Consider the following 21,648-nt stretch of genomic DNA (forward strand, 5'->3'; position numbering starts at 1 on the left):
ATTTTTGGAAGCAGCTTGTTTACAAAAATCTATTTGTTAAGAAATGTTAGCACATTATGTATATTATTGCTCATCCAGTTAAACAAACTGGTTAATATCCACGGTTTTCTTGTGAAATGAGGATTTTTTAAATTGTCCTCTATCTCCTAGAGATTTTAGCTTTTAAACTGTTGGAATCACATGTTCATTGTGGTAAAATGAGCAAATTAACTTGAATTCTTCTATTATAATTAAAAGAGAAAAATATGATTGCTTTATTTTGACACCTATTTAATGAGGTTTGTTATTGTCATTTTTTACTATACTGTTCTTGGAAATGCAATAAATCCCTTCAACAGTAAATGGCAGGAGGTTACATACATAGTACGAAGACATCCTCAAAAATAAAATTTGTGGGGCTGGCCCGGTGGTGCAGCGGTTAGGTGTGCGCTCTCCGCTTCAGCTGCCTGGGTTCACAGGTTCGGACCCCAGACGCACAGTGACACACCACTTGTCAGGCCATGCTGTTGTGGCATCCCATATAAAGTAGAGGAAGATGGGCATGGATGTTAGACCAGGGCCAATCTTCCTCAGCAAAGAGGAAGAGTGGCATCAGATGTTAGCTCAGCTCATCAGATGTTAGCTGTCTTCCTCACAAAAATAAATAAATAAATAATAAAATAAAATAAAATTCATAACCAAATGAAAACCTGATAGCTTGTAATTATTAGGAAAAAAAGCCTATAGTTGGGGATCCCATTTTTGAATGCCAACCAAAATGCCAAAACTCATTGGGAAAAAGTAAGGATCAATAATAAGATTTTCAAAGGGACAAATTCACTTCCAAATGAAGTGGAAGTGTTGAAAACTACTTCAGGCCATGTGAGGTCAGTTTTAGGTGGTAGAGAATATTTACTTCTTGTTCCGCTCAGTGTGGTTTCCATGAATACGCATTAGCTTGATGCAAACTTGAGGTGACACAGCCCCATAGCTGGGTGACAACTGCCCCTCATGAAACCCAGAACAATCTCTAAACACACAAATGACTGTATAAAACCGTCCAATGTTCTTATGCCTTTTGAGTGATCAACAAAGCCTATCATTATCTGCAGATTAACTATATCAGTAGAAGAGCAAGCTACTATATGACGGTATATTAATGGCATTCAACTTTCCTGTCATTTAAACCAATATTAGGCAAAATAGCAAACTTCTGTGTCCAGGCACAAATCCAGAATGCCCCACTCCCTAGACCTTTAGTCTGTGACCCACCCAGTCCTTGTGCTGCCCCTAGTCCTGGAAATCATCCTCTAGTGAAATGTGCGAGGCCATTCTCTTACCCCTTCTGAATGCAGGTGATGCTCAGTAGTATAAAAAAGGTCTTTAGATAAAGAGTCAAATCCAGGGCCGGCCCCGTGGCTTAGCGGTTAAGTGCGTGTGCTTCGCTGCTGGTGGCCCGGGTTCGGATTCTGGGCGCACACCGACGCACCGCTTCTCCAGCCATGCTGAGGCCACGTCCCACATACAGCAACTAGCAGGGTGTGCAGCTATGACATGCAGCTATCTACTGGGGCTTTGGGGTAAAAAATAAATAAATAAATAAAATTAAAGAGTCAAATCAAGCATTTTTATACCATTAATTTTCTATGTGATCTTGAGCCAGTCACTTATTGCGTGGCACATCTTTAAAATGTATATATTGGAGTCAAGCAGGAACTAAGTGTTTACTACGATCTCTTCTAGCTTGAAATCTCTATGAATCTAGAAACGACTTTTCTAATATTCTAAAAAACTGTGTATTTTCTTTCTGAGATAACGTGCCTCACCTTTGCTCTTGAGTTCATTAGGGAGGATATTGGAAGACATTTTAAGCCAAGTAGGGGAGAGATTTGGAGACAGGAAGAATTTTCATTGCCCTCTTAGAATTGGTAAGCATCTACAGCTACCTTGCCTCATGCCCCCAGTTCTCCTAAAATACCGATGTTAGTCTTGAAGACCATATTTATTTTTTTTGAGAGTGTACACATAAAAAATATTTTCCTCTGCTCATCTGTATCCAACACTGCATTTAGTGGTTTATTAAAGCTCATCAAGATTTTTACTCTCAGAGGCAGCTTTGCCTTAATTTTAACTTTTCATGCACTTTTGTATTTGTGCGTCTTGATATCCAAACGTTTAATGAATTTTTGTAACACACGTTTTTTCCGCCCATTAAATCCACAGATTATCCAAGCATATGTATAATTGCAAAGAGGTAACAATTTTTGCTGCTACCTTTATTAACTGTTCTTTACTCACTTTCTGCGTTTTCTTTTTTTTCTGTTTAATTACTCTGCGTTATAGGCCCCTTCCTTATGCAATTTTCCACCATTTAGGATATCTTAAGACTACTCCCCCACATGTGCCCACACTTTCACACTTAGAGGCCACAAACCACTACCACCCACAAAATGAGCTATGAATTTGCAAAAGGTAAAGAAATCCCAGAGGATTCGTGACTCCAGGAATAAAGTCTTGGCAAATAATTCACCCGGAGCCAAAGCAAACTTTAAAAGTGCCATTTAAAAAACCCATAATGGGTAAGTAATGAGTGAATAAGGAGTTAGGTGAATTTTATGTGAAATGCAAATAAGAAATTTCATTTTACACATAACTATAATTTACACCATGGGGGAATGGATGGTTACTTTGATTTTTTTAGTTCAGCTAAATACCAACAGGATTTTTGTTTTAAGTACGTTACTTGCAGCTGTTATGGTTAATTATGCAACTGACGTACCCTTGACAGCAGTTAGTTCAGAGCTGTTGTGGGGTTATCCCCAAAGCTGTTCTCAGAGCTCCCTACTGCTCAGGTCACTTTAGGACCAGGGGTTGGGGACTTAGAGAGGCCGTCATTCAACCCACAAAGGAGCCATTGATTGCAATGTAGACATTGCAGAAATTCCTCTCTTTATATAATAAACTTATTCCTGGAAAAATTTCCATAAACTAAAATTTTTATTTACTGACTTCTGCTTTCTTACTGACATACATACATGGTCATTACAGTAACTTCTAACAAGTTAACTTTCTTTTCCCTAGCCTTCTGTTATGTGATTAAATGATTTGTATACACTTAACTGTTAAGAAGCTTCATATTTTGAAGGACCCCTTTAATAAAACAAATAATCACCCTCTAGTTAATTGGCAAAATTTTGAATTTTCCTAAGTCACATTTGAAGCAGCTCTGTACAAATATGCGAATGGTAAATGTCCCAAAAAGCTAACTTAAAAATAGAATTATCAAAATCACGAAGAATAAAACCTGCTTATTTCCCAACCAATAAATTTAAAACTACTTCTGCAAAATTGAAAATATGCCATGAATAAGGAGAGACAATAGTAGACTTTAAAATGTTAAGAATTATAGGATCATTGATTTTAAAAAACTAAAACACCTCTTTTGACCCTCTTTCCTCTGGAAACTGTCATTCTGTCTCTCTCCTTTCCATTCTAGTTTCTTAAAAGAAGAGTTTATATTCATTTCCTTACTTCTTTTTCCTTAGCACACATTCACTCCGTCCTGTGTCGTTAAGGATAAAGCCTCAGCTGCCATAACAAAGACCAAAATAACTGTTGCTTAAGCAAGAAAAATGTATTTTACTTTTGCATAACAATCTGAGTGCAAGCTGTTTAGATGTCAGGGACCCAGGTTCCTTCTCTTTTGTGGTGGCCATCGTTAAGGGGTGGTTCGTATTTGCAAGGTTGAAGATGGCTCACGTCATGTCCACCAGCACCACTACTGCTGAGTTCCTGCCAGTAGGAAAGGGAGGGCTCACCCTTTCCTTTTAAGGGCATGGCCTGGAAGGCGTACACATTTCATTGGGCAAAACTTAGCCTTATGGCTGTACACAAGGGAGACCAGGAAACATAGGCTTATCTGGGAGCCATGTGCCCAGCTAAAGACTCATAGTTTCCATTACTAAAGGGAACAGGAGAAGTGGACATTGAGACTATTAGCAGACTTTGCCACCTTTCCTAATTGTGAGCTCAAATGGCTCTTTTTAACTCCTTGCCACTACTAGCTTTTGACGCTGATGGTGTTTTCTTCCATCTTGAAATGCCTCGTTGCTCTAAGAGTATTCTGGGTCTCTTTCTGTGAAGGTGACCACTCCTCCTTCATCTCTTTCCTTAGCTCCTCTTTTTCTTCTGTTCCTTAAGTGTGGACCTTCCTCAAGGTTCAGATATCAGTGTTCCTCTTTTCTACTCAATACAATCTCCCTTGCTGGTCCCAACTATTTTCACAGCTTCACCTAGCACCTCTTTGCCAAGGCCTCCCAAATCTTCTACCCAGAACCACTTCTTAGTTCTAAGTCTTAGACTCAAATCTCCTACTGCACACTAAATGTTGCTGGAGGATGCCCAGCTGTCATCTGCAATTCAGTGTGTCCCAGGTAGAATATATTCTATCTCAACTGAAGCCCACTCCGCTTAGCTTCCCTAATTTTCAGTTGCACCACTATCCTCCTAGTAGCAAAAGGCAGGCTGGAAAGCTGAATCGTCTTTGATGCTACCAGATTCATTTTCCACCTTTTGCTGACTGCTCGGTTTTGTCTCCTTGGTGGTTATTCCTCTTTACCCTGTCTTCGCAATGGCTCTGTTGTAGTTTAGGACCTCATCTCTCACCTGGATTATTGAAACGTCCTTCTAACTGTTCTCTCTGCCTAAAGTTTTATGTTTCCTCTTCAATGTCACTTATCATTGCATCCAATTGTCTTTCTAAAACAGAAGTTAGATCACATCTATTTCTTTAAACATATTCTGGTTTTTTTTTTTCCCCTAGTACTGATGAAATAAAGGGAAGAGAATTAGCCATGATTGGTACTTATATTCATTAACTTGCTGGGTCATTACAACAACTCTGAAGAGAAGGTGTATTGCTATTTCACAGATAAGCACAGGAGAAAGTAAATGAATTGCCAACATCACAGTTTCACTAGTAAGCAACAGAATGTGGATAAGAACCTAGGTCTTATTTGACACTAAAGCTTGAGCTCTTTCAAGTATTCCATATTCTCTCCCAAATTAGAGCATGAGCCTCCAAAAATGTGCCCTTAACTCATTTTCCAGCCTCATTTCCCATATCCTCATCCTGCATGTAACCACCATGAGACTCACTATTTCTCACACCTGCACGTTCTTGCCTTGTATTCTTGTTGGGTGATTTCTTTACACTGCGTTGTCCCCGGTTATTTCCTGCTTGTCAAAATATAGTCATCCTTTAAGTGTGCAAAACCAGCTTCTCTAGAAATTTTCTGAAACGCCCTGAAGAAGAATAACTACCTCTTCCTCTGGTCTCTGACAGCATGTTTTTCTTAACTATCCTTTAGCACTTAATTTATTCCAACTTGTTATTTTAGCAGTTTGCATGTCTTTTTCCACCTCTAGGATGTAAACCTGTTCCTTGTTGCATCTTCTATGGTGCATCCTCCAGCACAGAGCCTAACAATTGTTTATTGACGTCCAAAGGACTTCACAACATAGTACAACATATTAAGTGAGCATTGACGATCCTGGGTGGTGTAGGAGTTTGGAGAAGGAAATGATCCCAAAGAAATATGGAGGCTAGGGAGGGTTTGGGGAAGATGTTTAGCCATCAACAGAACCACCCTGGGCAGAAAGTTTGAGAAGGGATTCAAAAGCCAGCGGCGCATGTTGACAATCAGCTGCTCCCAAATCTGGCAGGTCTTCCAAATCACCTGGAGAGCCTTGTAAAAAAACAAACAGAGCTACAGAATCAGAATCCCAAGGGATGGAGCCTAGGGGTCTGCAGTTTTAGAAAGCTCCCTGCAGCAATGGCAGAGCAAGGCTTCATTTTGTGTTTGGTTGCCTCAGTAAATGCCTTGGCTTCACCCATGCCTTGCTTAACATATCAGGTGAGCTTTGGAGGTGGGAGGGAGAAGGACATGTCCCCAGTGATTGTTACTACATTCAGCCAAGTTTAGGAACTGCTAGACATAGGTGAACTTGAAGGTCTTTTTCCAGCCCTGATTTCCTGTGATTTGAGGTAGGAAATGAGCTGGGCATTGACAGAGCAGATGAATTCAGCTACTTAGGGTAAGGACATCTTGGAGATCACATGGCAAAGGCCTGGACTTGGGAGACTCAACACACATTTTGGAGGAATCACATGGTGTGATTTCTGGGGCCAGCCTAACTGCCATCTTTTCTGTGCATCCTTCTCTGAGCGTTCGGTCGACGTCATGTCTCATGTATTTGCATTTTGCATTCCCATAATATAAATTTGCAGCAATTAATCAGTTTGATTTAAACACATTCTTTTAAAATATCTATTATGTCTTAAGTGCTGTACAAGCTTTGAGGCCCTATTCTAGAAAAATTTAATCTAGTGATCACATACTGCCTCCTTCACAAAGCTTTCCCCAATCTCTGTGAGCTCTCTTTCCTCCAAAATTCTTAGGGGTTACTGACTCTTCAATTTTGGCATTAGTGATTTCTTTTTCATTTATTTAGTTGTAAACATTTTCTCCCTTAAATAAATCGTAAGCCCTAGAAAACCAGGGCCATGTCTTGTACTTCTTTATTTCTCTCTAGCACCTTGTAGTTCCTGATACGTAGTAGATATTTAATTAATATTTGTTGGACAAATAAGCAATCACTGTGTTTTCTTTTGCCACATTGAAATTGATTACAGAAGTATAGATTACAGAATTGATTACATAATTTGCTGTCTGCTGCTGATGGATGAGCCATCTTATTTATTTGGATTTTGGTGGTAGAATTCTCCAAATATATCCCATATGGGTTGCTTTTGCCCAAGCATCTAAAATCTTAATAGCTTTGTTAAAAAGAAGAGACATATTCGGAACAAGAAAGATTAGTTAATGGGGTAAAACAATTACCTTCTCCGTTCTTGACTGTATTACTTTCAATTTATCTTAAAAAAAAAAAAGAAAAGAAAACCAAGGAAGTGAAGATTCTTGGGATTCGTGGCTGTGCCAAGCCTTAAACCTCTTTGGAGCTCAAATAAGAACCTTAAAGAGCATCTGTCTGCACTCTGTTTCCCTAGCTTAGCAGACAGCAATGAAAACCCAAAGTAGGTCTCCTTCATTTTGTTAGAGTATTTCTAAATTGCTTATCTGTGGGCTTACTTGACAGCTCCCGCCTTGGGCGTAGACTAGGTGGAATAGGGGCCTGCCTGGGTAGTATGACTTGGAGGGCGCCAGAAAGGCTGCCTGCTCCACACAATCTCTCCTGTTTCCTCTCCCTTTTTGTTTTAGTCACCGGTGCAAACAGGCTCTGATCAGACTCAGTAGGCGGTACAGGTTTCAAAACCAAAAAGGGGGGAGTTGCCATCTACATGTACATGCGTGTCTTCATTATCAGGATTGGAAAGGTCTTCCAAAGACTAGCCGTGCATTGCAATTAAGTTTGCAGATTTATAATCCAGGGCCAACTTCAGTTTCTAAACTGTCTCCCAGACACCTCTCCCCGAACAAGGAAATACAATGCTGTTACCTTTCACTCCGCACCTAAACTGCTGGGCGGCTCTGGGTGTTTCGTCTACCGAGTGCAGAGTGATGGGCTTTAACTGATCGTGCATTCCAGGGCAAGTCCAGGGACCACCCCCCACTACCACTCCCCTGTGGCCTGCAGGGAAGCTCTGCAAACGGAAGCAGCCTTTGTTCTGCAATTAATCATTTGAAGTCAAAGTGTGTTTGGGTACTACAAGTGATAGCCCGCAAAAACTATGCATTGGCTGATGGTGTGGCTGGTGAAATTCAGTCTCTAACAGAACTTCCTTCATTGTAAATAGAAAAATGTCTTGGGAATGGGGTAGGGAAAATTGTCAAATTTAGGAAGTAGAAGTGATGGGCTCATTTATCATGGAATAACTTTTAGAGACTAGATTCTGATGTGTGAGGAGCTAAGTCTTTTAAGTCTAAGACCTCTATTACTTTCCTGCTGGTCTGTCTTACTATGGCTGCTAGCAAGGCTGACCTGGGGGCCGTGGGGGTGGAGGGGTAGTCAGGGTCAAGGGGCAGACTCTGAAAAGAGACGGAGCACAGAAGAGTGTGCGTCTGTCCAGGTATGTAGTAGCCCTGTTAGTCTGCCTGAGATGAATGATTTTGGAGTTACCCATTATTTCATATTGTCTATGGCTCTGTTCTCTGAGTTTTATTTTCTTACCCTTTGGAAACATTCCACATAGACTAGTCAGTGATGTTTTCATCGGCTGCTGCAGTGAGGAAGAAATTTCCCTTTACATTGAGGAGTTAATGAGTTTGGTCTTGTGGTGTTTGTTTTTTACTGACAGCGAAGAGTGACTTTACTTATTTCATTGACTTTCATAACTCTTATCCATGTGTAATAGTTATATCAAGAATTCAAAAATACCAAGTGAAGGAGTGTTGTCAAGCTGAATAGAAATAAGGGAGGTGCTCTTGGCAGCCCCTGTCAGGTCTCCATGATTGCACTTACTTATTTAGAACCAAAGCTGGCTGTGAGCCCCTGTTTCCCTGACTATGGAGGAAAAACCTGACTCAGAGAACTGAGGAAAGTACCTTCTGGAGACTTAAGGAGAATCAAAAGACCCGAACAAACTCCACAGAGTACACAGAGAGCCTTACTTCTAACGTCCAGACTACTAAGCAGTGACCGGAGGATAGCCTGACATAGCTATGTCCTTCTAAAAGCACAACATTAAAGACAACTCCTATGATGTTAATGCCATCTCTGCTTCAGGTAATTGTAATGAGGAAAGTATCAAGATGTTGCCATCAACCTTCTCCATCTAAAGTACCATAAATCATGTGGTATTGAGCTTTCTTAAGCAATAAAGCCACTTCCACACCTCCCCAAAGTCTCTTTGTGTAGTGTTCTTTGTTCCTTGGTCTGATGCCCCTTAGTTCAAGGCTGCAAGGAGATCAGGGCAAAGGAGTGAAGATCCAGTTGATATTTGATCTTTGCAACTTCTTATGCCCATTCTCTGACTTTTTCTCCTAAAAGGAGACCATAAAAGTGTCATCATTTGCTTATAGAAAAAGCTGTCCCTAATAATGATTGGTTAATCCAGCTTCATTGAATAGTCAGTCTGACAAGTTCATTATTTTACAAGTGTGATCTCCAGTAGGTGCCAACTCCTTTTCCATCCCACAAAAATCTTACCCACCATTCAAAGGGCCCTAGGCCAGAATTTACTGGGCCACTGACAAAGGCATGTTTTTCTCATGTTCCTTTGTGGACCGTGTTCCTCTATATATTTCAGAATCATCACCAGAATGGAGTTCTTGTACTCGTTAGAGAGATTCTGGTTCATGTCTTTAAATTTTAGGATGTGTATAGTGGTATAGTGATTTGGATCTTCAACTTTTATTAACCTGCTTTTCAGGGAACTTGGGTATTCCCTGTGGCTTGCTGACTTACAGGTCCATTACTGTACATGTTAGTGCACAGAGCCTGTCTTTTCCTTTTTTAGACTATTTTGACCTCCTCTCTTTAGTGATGAGTAATAGTAAGTCTTCTTTAAAGAGATTCACGTTATAGCTGGTCAGATTTCATGCTTTTACCAATGTGCATTTCATGACCTATATTCCCTGCAATGCCTCCCTTTTCCTTATCCACTGATGTTTCCAAAGCCATTGACTTTGAATGTCTTCAGTGAAGATGAGTACATGGTCTGGGTCACGCAATGATTCATGTGTTTAGGTCACACTGTACTGAATGTCTGATAGAGCTTCCTCTTTGAAGCTAGTAGCACTATAGGCAAAAATTTTACTTCTGTACTCTTGAAGTCATCACTTCCTTGGTCCTGTTGTCTACATTGCAGAAGCGAGTGATTTATTCACAAGTATGTATGCCCTGGTAATATTACCAGATTGTATATTTTCCACTTGCTGATATAAATTTGTCATTATCATTTAAGAGAATTTCTAACAAATATCACCAATAGGTGTTTAAAACAGAATGGTATTTTGTGGGAGCCATTCACTCATTTTTATAAAAAACTTTATTTTTTTAGAGCAGTTTTAGGTTCACAACAAATTGAGAGGGAGGTACACAGATTTCCAATATACCCCTTGTTCCCATACATGCGTAGCCTCCCCTGTTATCAATATTACTCATCAGAATGGTACTTTTTTAACCAAGGATGAACCTATGTATTGACACATCATAATCCCCCAGAGACCATAGTTTACCTTAGCGTTCACTCTTGGTGGCGTACATTCTATGGGTTTGGACAAATGTGTAATGACATATATCCATCATTATAATATCGTACAGAGTATTTTCACTGCCCTAAAAATCCTCTGTGCTCTGCCTATTCATCTCTCTCCCTTGCCTCACAACCACTGATATTTTTATTGTCACCATAGTATTGCCTTTTCTAGAACGTTTACTCATTTTTAAACACTAAAATTAACCCCACTCTTTAGAGTGTAGACCCCCAACCTGAGCCATGATGTAAGATCAGTTCTGTCCAGGCACCAATTAATTACCTATGTGACATTTTTAAAATCAAAAATATAACCTAACCTCATACTTCAGAGTCATTCAAAAGTTAATAGGTTGACAGTCTTGTTAGAATTCAGCCAGATATTCAGAATGGGAAATAAGGGAAAAGGGAAAGAGTAGATGATCCAAAAAAAAAAAGTTAATTGAAATCACAGAATTAAATTGGGAGTAACTTGAGGTGAGATGTGATCAGGATCCATTTCATTATTATTCTAAGGTTATGAAAAGCAAAAGAAGCAAATAGAAATTGGAAAGTAGAACAGGGCCAAAATCAAGAAGATCATGCAAAATTCCAAGCAAGACTGTAAAGAAAATGAATCATAATGAAATGTGGGGTAATTCCTCCTTTATGAGGGGGAGGTAAGTGGGTTCCCCAGTGGGCACTGATGTTTGCACCTTTTGGCTCGTCTGGATCTGTTCCCCCCATGCCTGTCTGTCAGTATTTGCCAGAGACTGTTGATCTCACAGTCTTAGAACATACCTGGAAAGTAACAAGCAGAGGATAGTGGTAGAACTGGCCATATTTTTATTTTTAAACATTTGATATTTTATTGGAGCCCAAAAGCTGGAATCTGGTGGCTATGGCTGTCAGAAGAATTATCCTTTTAGATGGACTTGTTGTCTTAATTCATTGTCTATCTCCAAGATATCTCTGGATGATTCTTTGGGAAGAAGACTTCTGTTGGCTATCATTCTCCCAGAGAGGAAAGTTGTTTATTTTTTTCTCTTTCCTCCTAGGAGCTTCAATGAGTTCTATTAAATTCCACTCACAGAGGTTTTCCAGCTTTTTTTTTTTTTTTTTAACAAAAAACAGCAGAACTCTTTTTGTCCAAAGGAACACATACATGAAACCCCAGTACATAAAACAGATAAAATAAAGCTTTTCTGGTTGAAGCAGGGCTTGCAGATATTGGGGTCTAGAGGGTTCCCTAACTCTTCCTCCTCTCCCTGAGGCATCTTTGCTGAATGTTGAGGCTCTTTGGAAGACAATTTGAAAACACTGCTCTAAAGTATTGGTTTCTTCAATAGTGACAAGTAGTGTAAAACAGCTGAACACTCTGTCTACCCCACCTCCTTAACATCTCACATAGCTCTTGATTGGCTGGTGTGCTCAATTCCTATGGTCAAAAATGAAGGCGCTTCTGTTGTTATAAACTTCATAATATTCCAGTATATTCTGCCTTGTATACCACGAATCAATGAAATACTGGATGTCAGAAGAATCAAGACATTGTACCTCTTCAGTCTCGTATGGCTGGGTTCTGAATTGGTTTGGTTAAGCTGTGGGCATATAAATCTGGCCTGTAGAAAGGCCAAAGTGTCCCTAGTGTTAAGTTCTTCCGGAAAATGAGGTTGTAATAGTGGAGAACCTAAGCCTCAGAGGCTTTCCATTTAGAAGTGGAAAGGTGTGTCCCTCTTCAGAATGCTAAGTTCACTTAGCTGCCTTGTGACCCCAGCTCTCTGAGGGATTAAAGAAAAAGTATGATTTTGTACATTACTCAGCTCTTTTTATTGTTAGGATGGGAAAATATTCTCTTGTAGCTTTCTACATTCTAAGCAGAAGCAGAATTCCCACCCCAGGTGGTTCTCATATGAAACCAAGATTGCAAATCACTTCTATAGAGTAAGGACTAAGCAGGAACATCAGAAAACATGTCCCCGTCCCATCTCATACTTGTGTCTTTCCTCAGTAGACTTTGGCAGTAACTGAAATTTACTGGGGCCCTCAATAACTCCTTAGGGAGCATATGCATTATAATGAGAAAGAAGAAAAAATAGAGTTTTCAAAAGTCAATTTTACTGAGGCATTTATGAATTGAGAAGAGTTATTTCCTTTCTCTAACTTACGTGTATGTTTTTTTCTCTATATTTCAGAATTTTTTGGAGGGGGTGCCATGTAACCTTTGAAATCAAGTCTAGGTATTTGCCTATGAGTAATCATTAACAATTCTGTGTGATGCTCCTGAGTAAATATTTAGACCAGAAACAAAAATAGAATCAATATCTAGGCTAGAACCAAAAACAAATCCAAAACGATGGAGCCGAGGGGGAGATTGAGCATGTATATAGCTAGAAATTATGTAACCGGCAAGGTCTCTGGCCAAATGCAGAAAGTTCCTACCTCTTCAGTGAGAGAGGAAATTCCAGACTTGGGGTAAGTTGTATATCCTCTCTGAGCCTCAGTTTACTTATGGGCAAAGTAATGTGGATACTTTTAGGAACCCTGGCATGTATACATAAGTTGACTTGTATAAATATTTAGCATATTTAAGTGGCCTATTTAGGACTCAACCAGCTAATCAATAACTGGAACTAGATTTTTAAATGTTTTTACTTTTTTTCCCCCAAGTATAAATGCAAAAGATAATCGTTCTACAACTCTGGGTATTTACTAAACATGTATACTTGTTTAAGATAGGGGGAAAGAATCTATCACACATGTCATTCATTTGTCACTTAGATATTTGTTGACAACTGACTTGTGCATGGCACAGTGTTAGATATAGACATAAGGAGGAGACCCAGTTATGCATAAGGCGTGCTCATTGTCCTCAAGTGGTCCCAGTGGTTTAAGGGAAATAAGACACCTATACAGTCCTAAGATGAAAAGTCCTAAGTGCCTGAAGAGAGGCACAGAGTGCCCTTTCACTTGAGGAAAGAGCAATTACTTCTGGCTAAGAGAGATGAAGGAAGCTTTCATGACTTGGGCACTTAAGCTGGGAGTAGAAGAATGGGAAGAATTTGAACACATGGAAATGAGTAAGGAAGTCATTGAGGGAACGGTAAGAGCAAGATGCAGAGGTGAGAAAAGCCTTGTACAAAGAATGGTGAGTAGTCTGGCTGGGATAGGGAATGAGGTGAAGGAGGAAAGGTCACTCAATAAGTAATCATATGTAATATTTTTTTTTAATTTTCACAGCAATTGTGTTATTTAGATGTAGTGTCATTCCCACTTTTAATGGATGAGAAAATTGAGGCTTCAGAGGGGTTAAGTAATTTGTCCAAGGACAATATAAAACCAGATCTGGGTCTGAAAAGGTAAGATAGACAAACTAAGTTTAGAACAGGGGAGCTTTGATTGCTGGGATAAGGAATTTGAATCATACACAGTAGTTCAAGGCTCAGCAAACTACAGCCTGTGGGCCAAACCTGGCCCACTACCAGTTTTTGTAAATAAAGTTTTATTAGAACACAGCATTGCATTGCCATTCATTCATGTATTTTTTTATGGCTCCTTTCACACTGCAACAGCAGAATTGAGTAATCACAGAAATCATATGGCCCACAAAGCCTAAAATATTTACTGTCTGGCCCTTTACAGAAAACCTTTGCTAACCCTGGCTGTAGTTGATTGGGAGTCACTGAAAGTTTTGGGGAAAGGAAGTGATGTTTTTAGTTACACATTATTATTATTAGTTTTTTTGTGAGGAAGATAGCCCTGAGCTAACATCCATGCCAATCCTCCTCTTTTATTTTGCTGAGGAAGACTGGCCCTAGGCTAACATCTGTGCCCATCTTCCTCCACTTTATATGGGATGCTGCCACAGCATGGCCTGACAAGCGGTGCGTAGTGCGCACCCGCGATCCAAACCCGGGCCGCCAGCAGCGGACCGCACGCACTTAACCACTACTCCATGGGGCCAGCCCCAAGAATTATGCATTATTAATTGAGACCATGTTCATCAGTAGGATGGATTGGAGGGAAATAGATCATCTAGAAGACTACTTCAGTTGTCTGGGCTCTCATCCCTGCATTCCTGGACTATCACAGTAGCCTTCCAGCAAGTCTCCCAGCCGAAACGTCGAAGCTTAGAGAGTCCAGGCAGGCAGCAAAAATGACTGAAGCGCGCTGGGTATCAGAAAACCAACTGTGCGGACAGCTGGCAGATGGCACTGCCTGACAGCCTCAGGACGGCGGCTACAATGGGGCGTGACGGGGAGTGCCGCAAACAGATGCTGCTGCACAGAAACGCCCCTCGATGTTGCTATACCTTCCAATTATGAGGGGTCAGAGCTTTGAATTCTTATGGGAGGTCGCTGCGTTTACAGATGTTAGCAACTGATTTAAATTTATTTAAACCCTCTGAGGTTGATCACACTGCAGACCCCAGTTTGTAATTTTTCCCCACGTAATTGCCAGAACACTGATTCTGAGTGAATTTAATCCAATCAACAACAGCAGCTACTGTAGCTCCTTCAGCAGGCAGGTGACACTTTGCCCATGGTTTTTAAAGAACATTTTTGAGAAGTAGATAGGCAGATTGACCATCAATCTCTTATCAGGTCAAAGCAGTTTTTAAGACCTCCCTATATGCTCTGTCATTCCAATGTACCTAACATAGCTAGATTGTCAGAATGGTTTCTTATGATATAAAAGCAGCCTAAAAACAGCCTTGCCCTCTAAAAGTGATGTGTACTCTAATGTTAAGGACATATAGAGAATCTAAAGAGAATTTGCTGGTTTGTATTTTGCAGGATCAGACTTAAGCATTGGTGATGTTATATTCAGGTGAGAGTAAGGGACTTTATGTTTTATTGAACCTTAATGGACTTGCACATCTTCCCCGTAACCATTCTTGATGCCTGAATTTTTACAGTTTAGAGATTAATCACTTGTAATCATTTATTCGTTTATTCGGTATTTATTGATCACTTACTATATACCAGGCACTGTGCAAGATGCTGAGGAAAGAAAGACAATGAAGTCATATGCCCTGCTTTTGAGAAGCTCCAGTCTAGTGTAAAAGGCAGGTACATACAAATGATCACAACACAGTAAGATAAATGAACCTAGACAGAACCAACTCAATCCAACTAAATTTACCTTATGTGATAAATGTGCCCCAGAAAAAAAAGGTTGAAAAATGTTCCACTTTATTAATAGAATGACTTTAAATGTCCTAGAAAGTCTTAGGCAGGACCACTACATAATTTGTGGGGCTCTTTGTTCAAAAACTAAGAATTTCAAGGCAATGACAGCATAGCATGAAACCAAGAGGCCCCAGGCAACTGTACAAGTTGAGTGCCCATGAAGTCTTGTGGGCTCAGCATTTTCAAGAAATTCAAGTGAGCAGTATTTTAGGAAAGTAAAGGATTTTTTCACTTTTGTCCTATAAGTCTCTATTCATTTGTGGCATCTATATGCATGCCAGCTAGTGTATAAAGCCTATAAATACAACAGTAAAAATGATAGCCACTATCTCTACCCTCATGTATGTTACAGTCTAGCTGAGAGCTTTGCATGTGATCATTTTCATTACCTGGTCCTATTATGTCTTGACTACATTCTGAGAAATAAATTAAAATGGCCAATGAGTCTTACTTTTTCTTTATATTTTTAAATATATAGTACAAATTGAAAATATAATTTTTAAATGTATAAATATATAAATTTTCTATAAGGAACAAGTCTTATTTTGGTTATCAGAAAAACAAGGTTAATATGAAAAAATTTGCTCAGAAGTTCTATAATATTTGAAATTTAAATTTTATTTTTAATACCTACCTCTGGCAAACTTAGGAAAAAAATGTGAGGAAGTAGATGCAACCTTTGTCTTGAAGTTTCAAGTTTCTCTTATTTATTTGGTTGAGAAATTTTTGTCATACCTGCACCAAAGTTTAGCTTCTGGATATGACTTTCAGAATCTGTGTTTAGATCAGAAAAATTAAGGTGAATTCTTTGGTTTGCTACATCTCAGGTTAATAGCATTAGTTGATTTGGTTTGCGTTCAGGACACATCTAAATGATATTACTCCAAGACAGTACCTAGCTAATAGCTCTACTTGTGTCATTTATAGTCAGAAACTATTACCATGTATTCTTAAGGATCTCTGTGGTGGAAGATTCCATAATGGTCATCCTTTATTGACCACTTGCTCTATGCCAAGTATACTAGATGTTTTACATATATTAATTCATTTAATCCTTGCAATAATACTGTGTGATTGATATTAATCTCCATTTTATATATAAGGAAACAAATTTAGAAAAGTTGCTTAACTTGCTCTAAATTTTCTAATAACTGGCAGAGTTAGAATTGGAATCAAGCCTACCTGATGCTGAAGCTACTTGCCACCAAGCTATGCCTTCTCCCAATCCTTTATGATTTTCAAGAGTGCCCTGTGAAAGGGAGGCATAATAATTGATGAGACTATTTGGAGAAGAGCAGGATGGAATCACTGAGATCAGAGTTGTCCTGGGAAGTCTGGGGTATATATGACTGCCTGTAGTCTGCAGAACAGCCACTGGCCAGTAGGAAAAGGTTTTCAGTGGGGAGAAGACCTTAGATTGGCTCCCATCCCCCTGCCTCCGCATCCTCAACCACCACCATCACCCCAGATATCCAGAGAATATGGAGAGTGGTTGCAGGGCTGCAGAGGGATGCGGGAATTGGGGAAAGCGGGGCTGAGCAAGAGCGTGGTGGAAGATCAACTCTGAAAGAAGAGAACAGAATTCTAAGGTGAAAAAGGAACTACTAAAGCAAAAAATGACCCCCAAAAAGTTCCCTGAAAGTTAGGGGGCCCGGAGAGAAATAGTAATTTCAAACCATTCCATCGGAATTGGGATTAAAGGATCACTAATAGATGTTCTCTTTGAAAGCAGACCTTGCTGGAGAGAAGCCAAGAAGAGTAGATGTTCCAAGCTGTGGCCTCATTTACAGCATCATTGTCTTGGTTTGTAAATCCCTTAACAGTCAGAGTCTCCAGTGTAGTCTGACCTGCATTTGATCCTTTTAATGCATTCTTTTCTTGTGTGGGTATAGTCATGATTATTGCTGCAAACAGAAAAGTTTAGTAGGCAGTGTGGTGTACACACTCAGACTCACGTCAGGGTTGAGAAGTACCCATTCTCAGGGCAGCTTTGCAGATGTATTTCTTGGGTTTTATAAATCTTTGCTCATCTTTGTCTCATTTTTATTTCTTTCCTGATGCACAAGTCAGCATGTTGAATTCATTGTAACAAACTTGTGCATGTGGGCGGAGAGATTGGATTACTAAGCGTGTGTGATTAATATAAAAAAAAGATTTTTATTTGAGGCCCTGAAGAAAAAGCATGTTCATTTTTTTAAAAATGTCCGTGAAATGGTGGATCTTTGCATATTTAATATTTTAAAAATATTTTCTAAGGAATTTTTTAAATAAACATACAAAGGGTAATAACATACCTGTTTTCCCACCACCTAGAGTTAACTGTTAACATTTGGCCACGTATTCTTTAAGACTTTTTAATAAGAAAAATGAAGCATTATAGATGAAAATAAATTCTTTTTGATAGACTACCTCCCAATGCCATGCTCTTCTATCTTTCTAGTGATAACCTCTATCATGAAACTAGGGGTTATCTTTTCGGTCTGTTTATAAATACAAATAGACGTTTGTATGTATGTTATACACACGTGTGCATCTGTGAACAGTATTGTTTTTTGGGTACTGTTTACAAATGTATATACAATGTAGCATATTGCATGCACAGTGGCAATAGTAGCGAACATATGTTGACCGATTACAGTGTGTCTGGAGGTGTACTGTCTCATTCTTTTCAAAGATGCTAAGAAGCAGGAACTGTCATTATTATACCTCTTTTAGGAAATGAAGAAGGGCAGAAAGGTCATTTGCCCAGAGTCACATAACTAATAAGTGGTGGGGCTGAGAATTAATCCCACAGTCAGGCTCTGGAGACTGAGTGCTTGACCATTGTGCCAGATGGCCTCTTCACTGTCTCACTCTGCAGAATTCTTTACTCTCTCAATATCATGTTTCTGATATCCGTAATTGTTGATTTTGTAGATCTAGTTGATTCCTTTTCATGGTTATACCATATTCCATTAAATGAATGTACTTTATAAGCAGCATTGCATGGTGGTTAAGACTTGTAAAATAGGAATAGTGAAAGTTTCTATCTCACAGGGTTGTCGTGAGAATTAAATGGTTTAATTCAAATTAAGCAGGTAGAACAGTACCTGGCATGGAGTAAGCACCCAATAAATGTTAGCTGCTATTATTTGCTGTTGTCATCTACCTGTTACCCTATTGAACCTAATCATTAGGTTGTTTCCAGTTTTTCACTATTACATATATTGCCGCAGTGAAAGCCCTGTGCTTCCGTATGAAAGTTTCTTTTGTGTGTCTCCCTAGAAGAGGAATTGATGGCTCATAGGGTACACGTGTTTTTACTTTTACTTGATATTGCCAAAGCCAACTGTACTACTTGACACTCCCTGGTGTGCTCTTTGACAGTTCCCATTTCCCCACATCCTCAATAACAGTTGATATCATCTGACTATTAGATTTGCCAATCTAATGGATAAGAAATACCATGTTGTTGAATTGATGAGGTGGATAAGAAATAATAGCATGTTGCTGAATTGATGAATTTTTTTATAACAGCTTTCTTGAGATATAATGCACATACTGTAAAATTCACCCTTTTAAAGTGTACGATTCACTGATTTTTAGTATCTTCACAGGGATGTACAATCATCAACACTACCTAATTTTAGGAGAAACCCCTTACCCATTAGCAGTCACTCCCATTCTCCCCAACCCCTGGCATTGCTAATCTACTTTCTGTCTCTGTGGATTTGTGTATTCTGGACATTTTGGATAAATGGGATCATATAATATGTGAGTTTTTGTGACTGGCCTTTTTCACTTAATGTTTTTGAGGTTCGTCCACTTTGTAGCATGTATCAGCACTTCATTTCGTTTTATGATCTAGTAATATTCCATTGTGTGGATATACCACATTTTGTCTATTTATCAGTTGATGAAAATTTGGGCTGTTGCTACTCTTGGCTATTATGAATAATGCTACTATCAACATTCATATGCAAATTTTTGTATGACATATATTTTCATTTCATATATTTATATACCTAGCATTGGAATTGCTGGGTCATATGGTAACTATGTTTAACATTTTGAGAAACTGCCAAAGTGACTGCACTATTCTCTAATCCCATCACAATGTCAGAGGGTTCCGATTTCTCCAAGTTCTCACCTCCGATGCTTGTTATTGTCTTTCTTTTTTGATTCTAGTCATCTTAGTGGTGTGAAAAGGTCTCTCGCTGTGGTTTTGATTTGCATTTCCCTGATGGCTAGTGATGTTTGGCATTCCTTCATTGCTTGTTAGCCATTTGTGTGTCTTCTTTGGAGAAATGTCTATTCAAATCCATTGCCTATTTTTTAATTAGGTAATTTGTCCTTTTATTTAAGTTGTAAGAGTTCTTCATGTATTCTGAATACAAGTCCTTTGTCAGATATATGATTTGCAAATATTTTATCCCATTCTGTAGGCTGTCTTTTCACTTTCTTGATGTGAATTCGTGAATTTTAATATTTTTATTTTCGTATGTTTTCTCAAAACTTCAGTTTTCAAAATTGTCTCCATATTATCTGCTGAGTGGATCACAAGCCATATAGCCTTGAAGTGCACACTGAGAGTGAAGTGAATGTATCTAGTTTTCCGTAGATCAGAAACTCCTGCGTTGGTCACAAAAACGGAGACTTCCCAAGGGCATCTAGGTGATCCTCTCAGCCAGTGAAGGAAATTCAGTTTTGATAACAGAAGACACGCCTTCACACCTAATTAGAGTTTGAATTTAATAATGAAAAGCATTGAAAAACAATTCCTTATATTTTCAAACTGTTGATGGGTTAATTCAGAAGCGTTGGGGTGTCTGTTTAACCTGGCATCTTCTTTTTCTTCTTCTCTTTTCTCCTCCCCACTTCTTGTTTCAATTTCAGATTAAAAATGGCTCAGGAATCAGTCAGCAAGTTGACGTCAGAGAAGAAAGTGGAGACAAAGAAAATCAACCCTACAGCTAGTCTGGTGAGATGCATTTTCAACATAACCTCAAGATTTTTCTTTTTTTTTTTTTTTAAAGATTTTATTTATTTATTTTTCCCCCAAAGCCCCAGTACATAGTTGTCTGTCATAGCTGCACATCCTTCTAGTTGCTGTATGTGGGACGCGGCCTCAGCATGGCTGGAGGAGTGGTGCCTCGGTGCGCACCCGGGATCCGAACCCGGGCCGCCGGCAGTGGAGCGCACGCACTTAACCGCTAAGCCACGGGGCCGGCCCGAGATTTTTCTTTATAACTGAGGTGCACTCGGGAGTCTGTTTGAATTTAAAGGAGAAAACTCAGAGGATGACAGGTAGTATCTCATTTCCCATCCCTGAGCAGCATATGGTGAGAAAGAATATGCGGAGGAGGGAGTAGGGAACAGAACACAGCTTCATGCGTCCTAGCAAACTCAACAAAGGTCGTTTCCTGATAAACCAAATTCAGTCACTTGCCATTCCACACCCCACCCCATACGGTGATCCCCCTGATCCCAAAGCCCGTTTCTCCTGAAGTCTTTAAGCTTTTTCATCCTTAGCAATTCCTTTTCCCTATTCAAGAAGGGGGCAGGGATTATCCTCTTTTGAAAGTTGGGAAAACTGAGATGCAGAAAGATACAGCCTACTCTGGATCACTTCACAAATGGATCCCAAGAATCAGGACGAGGCTCTGGGTCCCCTGATGTCTCTCCCTGTCCTAGAAACTGGCAGTCTAGTCGGGCGTCCTGGCTTTGAGGGCAAGTTGCCCTTCACAGTTCCATTTTCGGTAAGGATCACAATGAATCTCCACCTGTTTGCTATAGAGAATAGTGGGAATAGCTAAATGGTGAGGAACCCAAGGGGTCATGGTTCAAATCTCAGCTCAGCCACTTACTCATTGTGAAACCTTAGTGAAGTGACTTTACTTCTTTCTTTTCGGAGAAAAAAGGGAAATAATATTATTTTGCTTTATGGTTATTTTGAGGAAACTGAGAAGAGACATATAAAGTGCCTAGCACATAATAAAAGCTCAATAAATGTTAGCTCTTTTTCTTGTTATTACAAATTTCAGCAGCTTTGGTTGAGCCTACACTGGGGAATGGCAGTGAGTGATGAGTTGGGGTATCGCTCTCCCCACTTTGATTTCAGACCCTTCTTTCCCTGTGCCCTGATATTCCACAGCAACTTATTTTATCCTTTTGTTACAAGTTCCTTTTGCCAGCTGCTGTAAATCCTTTGACAATCTCAGTGGGGTATAAGTTATAAAGTGAGATCATTTCTGTTGATTGACTGTGGTGTCTCTCATAACAACCCCATCAGCAGCTAAATGA

General features: G+C 39.5%; 1 protein-coding gene across 1 annotated transcript in view; it reads left to right on the forward strand.

Annotated features, from left to right (window-relative positions):
• Positions 1 to 21,648, forward strand: part of LOC101404257 (formin-1) — a 273,413-nt gene that overhangs the window by 241,385 nt on the left and 10,380 nt on the right. The window contains 1 exon segment of the mRNA XM_004421375.3: positions 20,242 to 20,326. Within this exon segment, the coding sequence (XP_004421432.2) occupies positions 20,242 to 20,326 (85 nt within the window).

Source organism: Ceratotherium simum, chromosome 3, assembly GCF_057802395.1.
Source record: "Ceratotherium simum simum isolate JZ-2026a chromosome 3, ASM5780239v1, whole genome shotgun sequence".
NCBI lineage: Eukaryota > Metazoa > Chordata > Mammalia > Perissodactyla > Rhinocerotidae > Ceratotherium > Ceratotherium simum.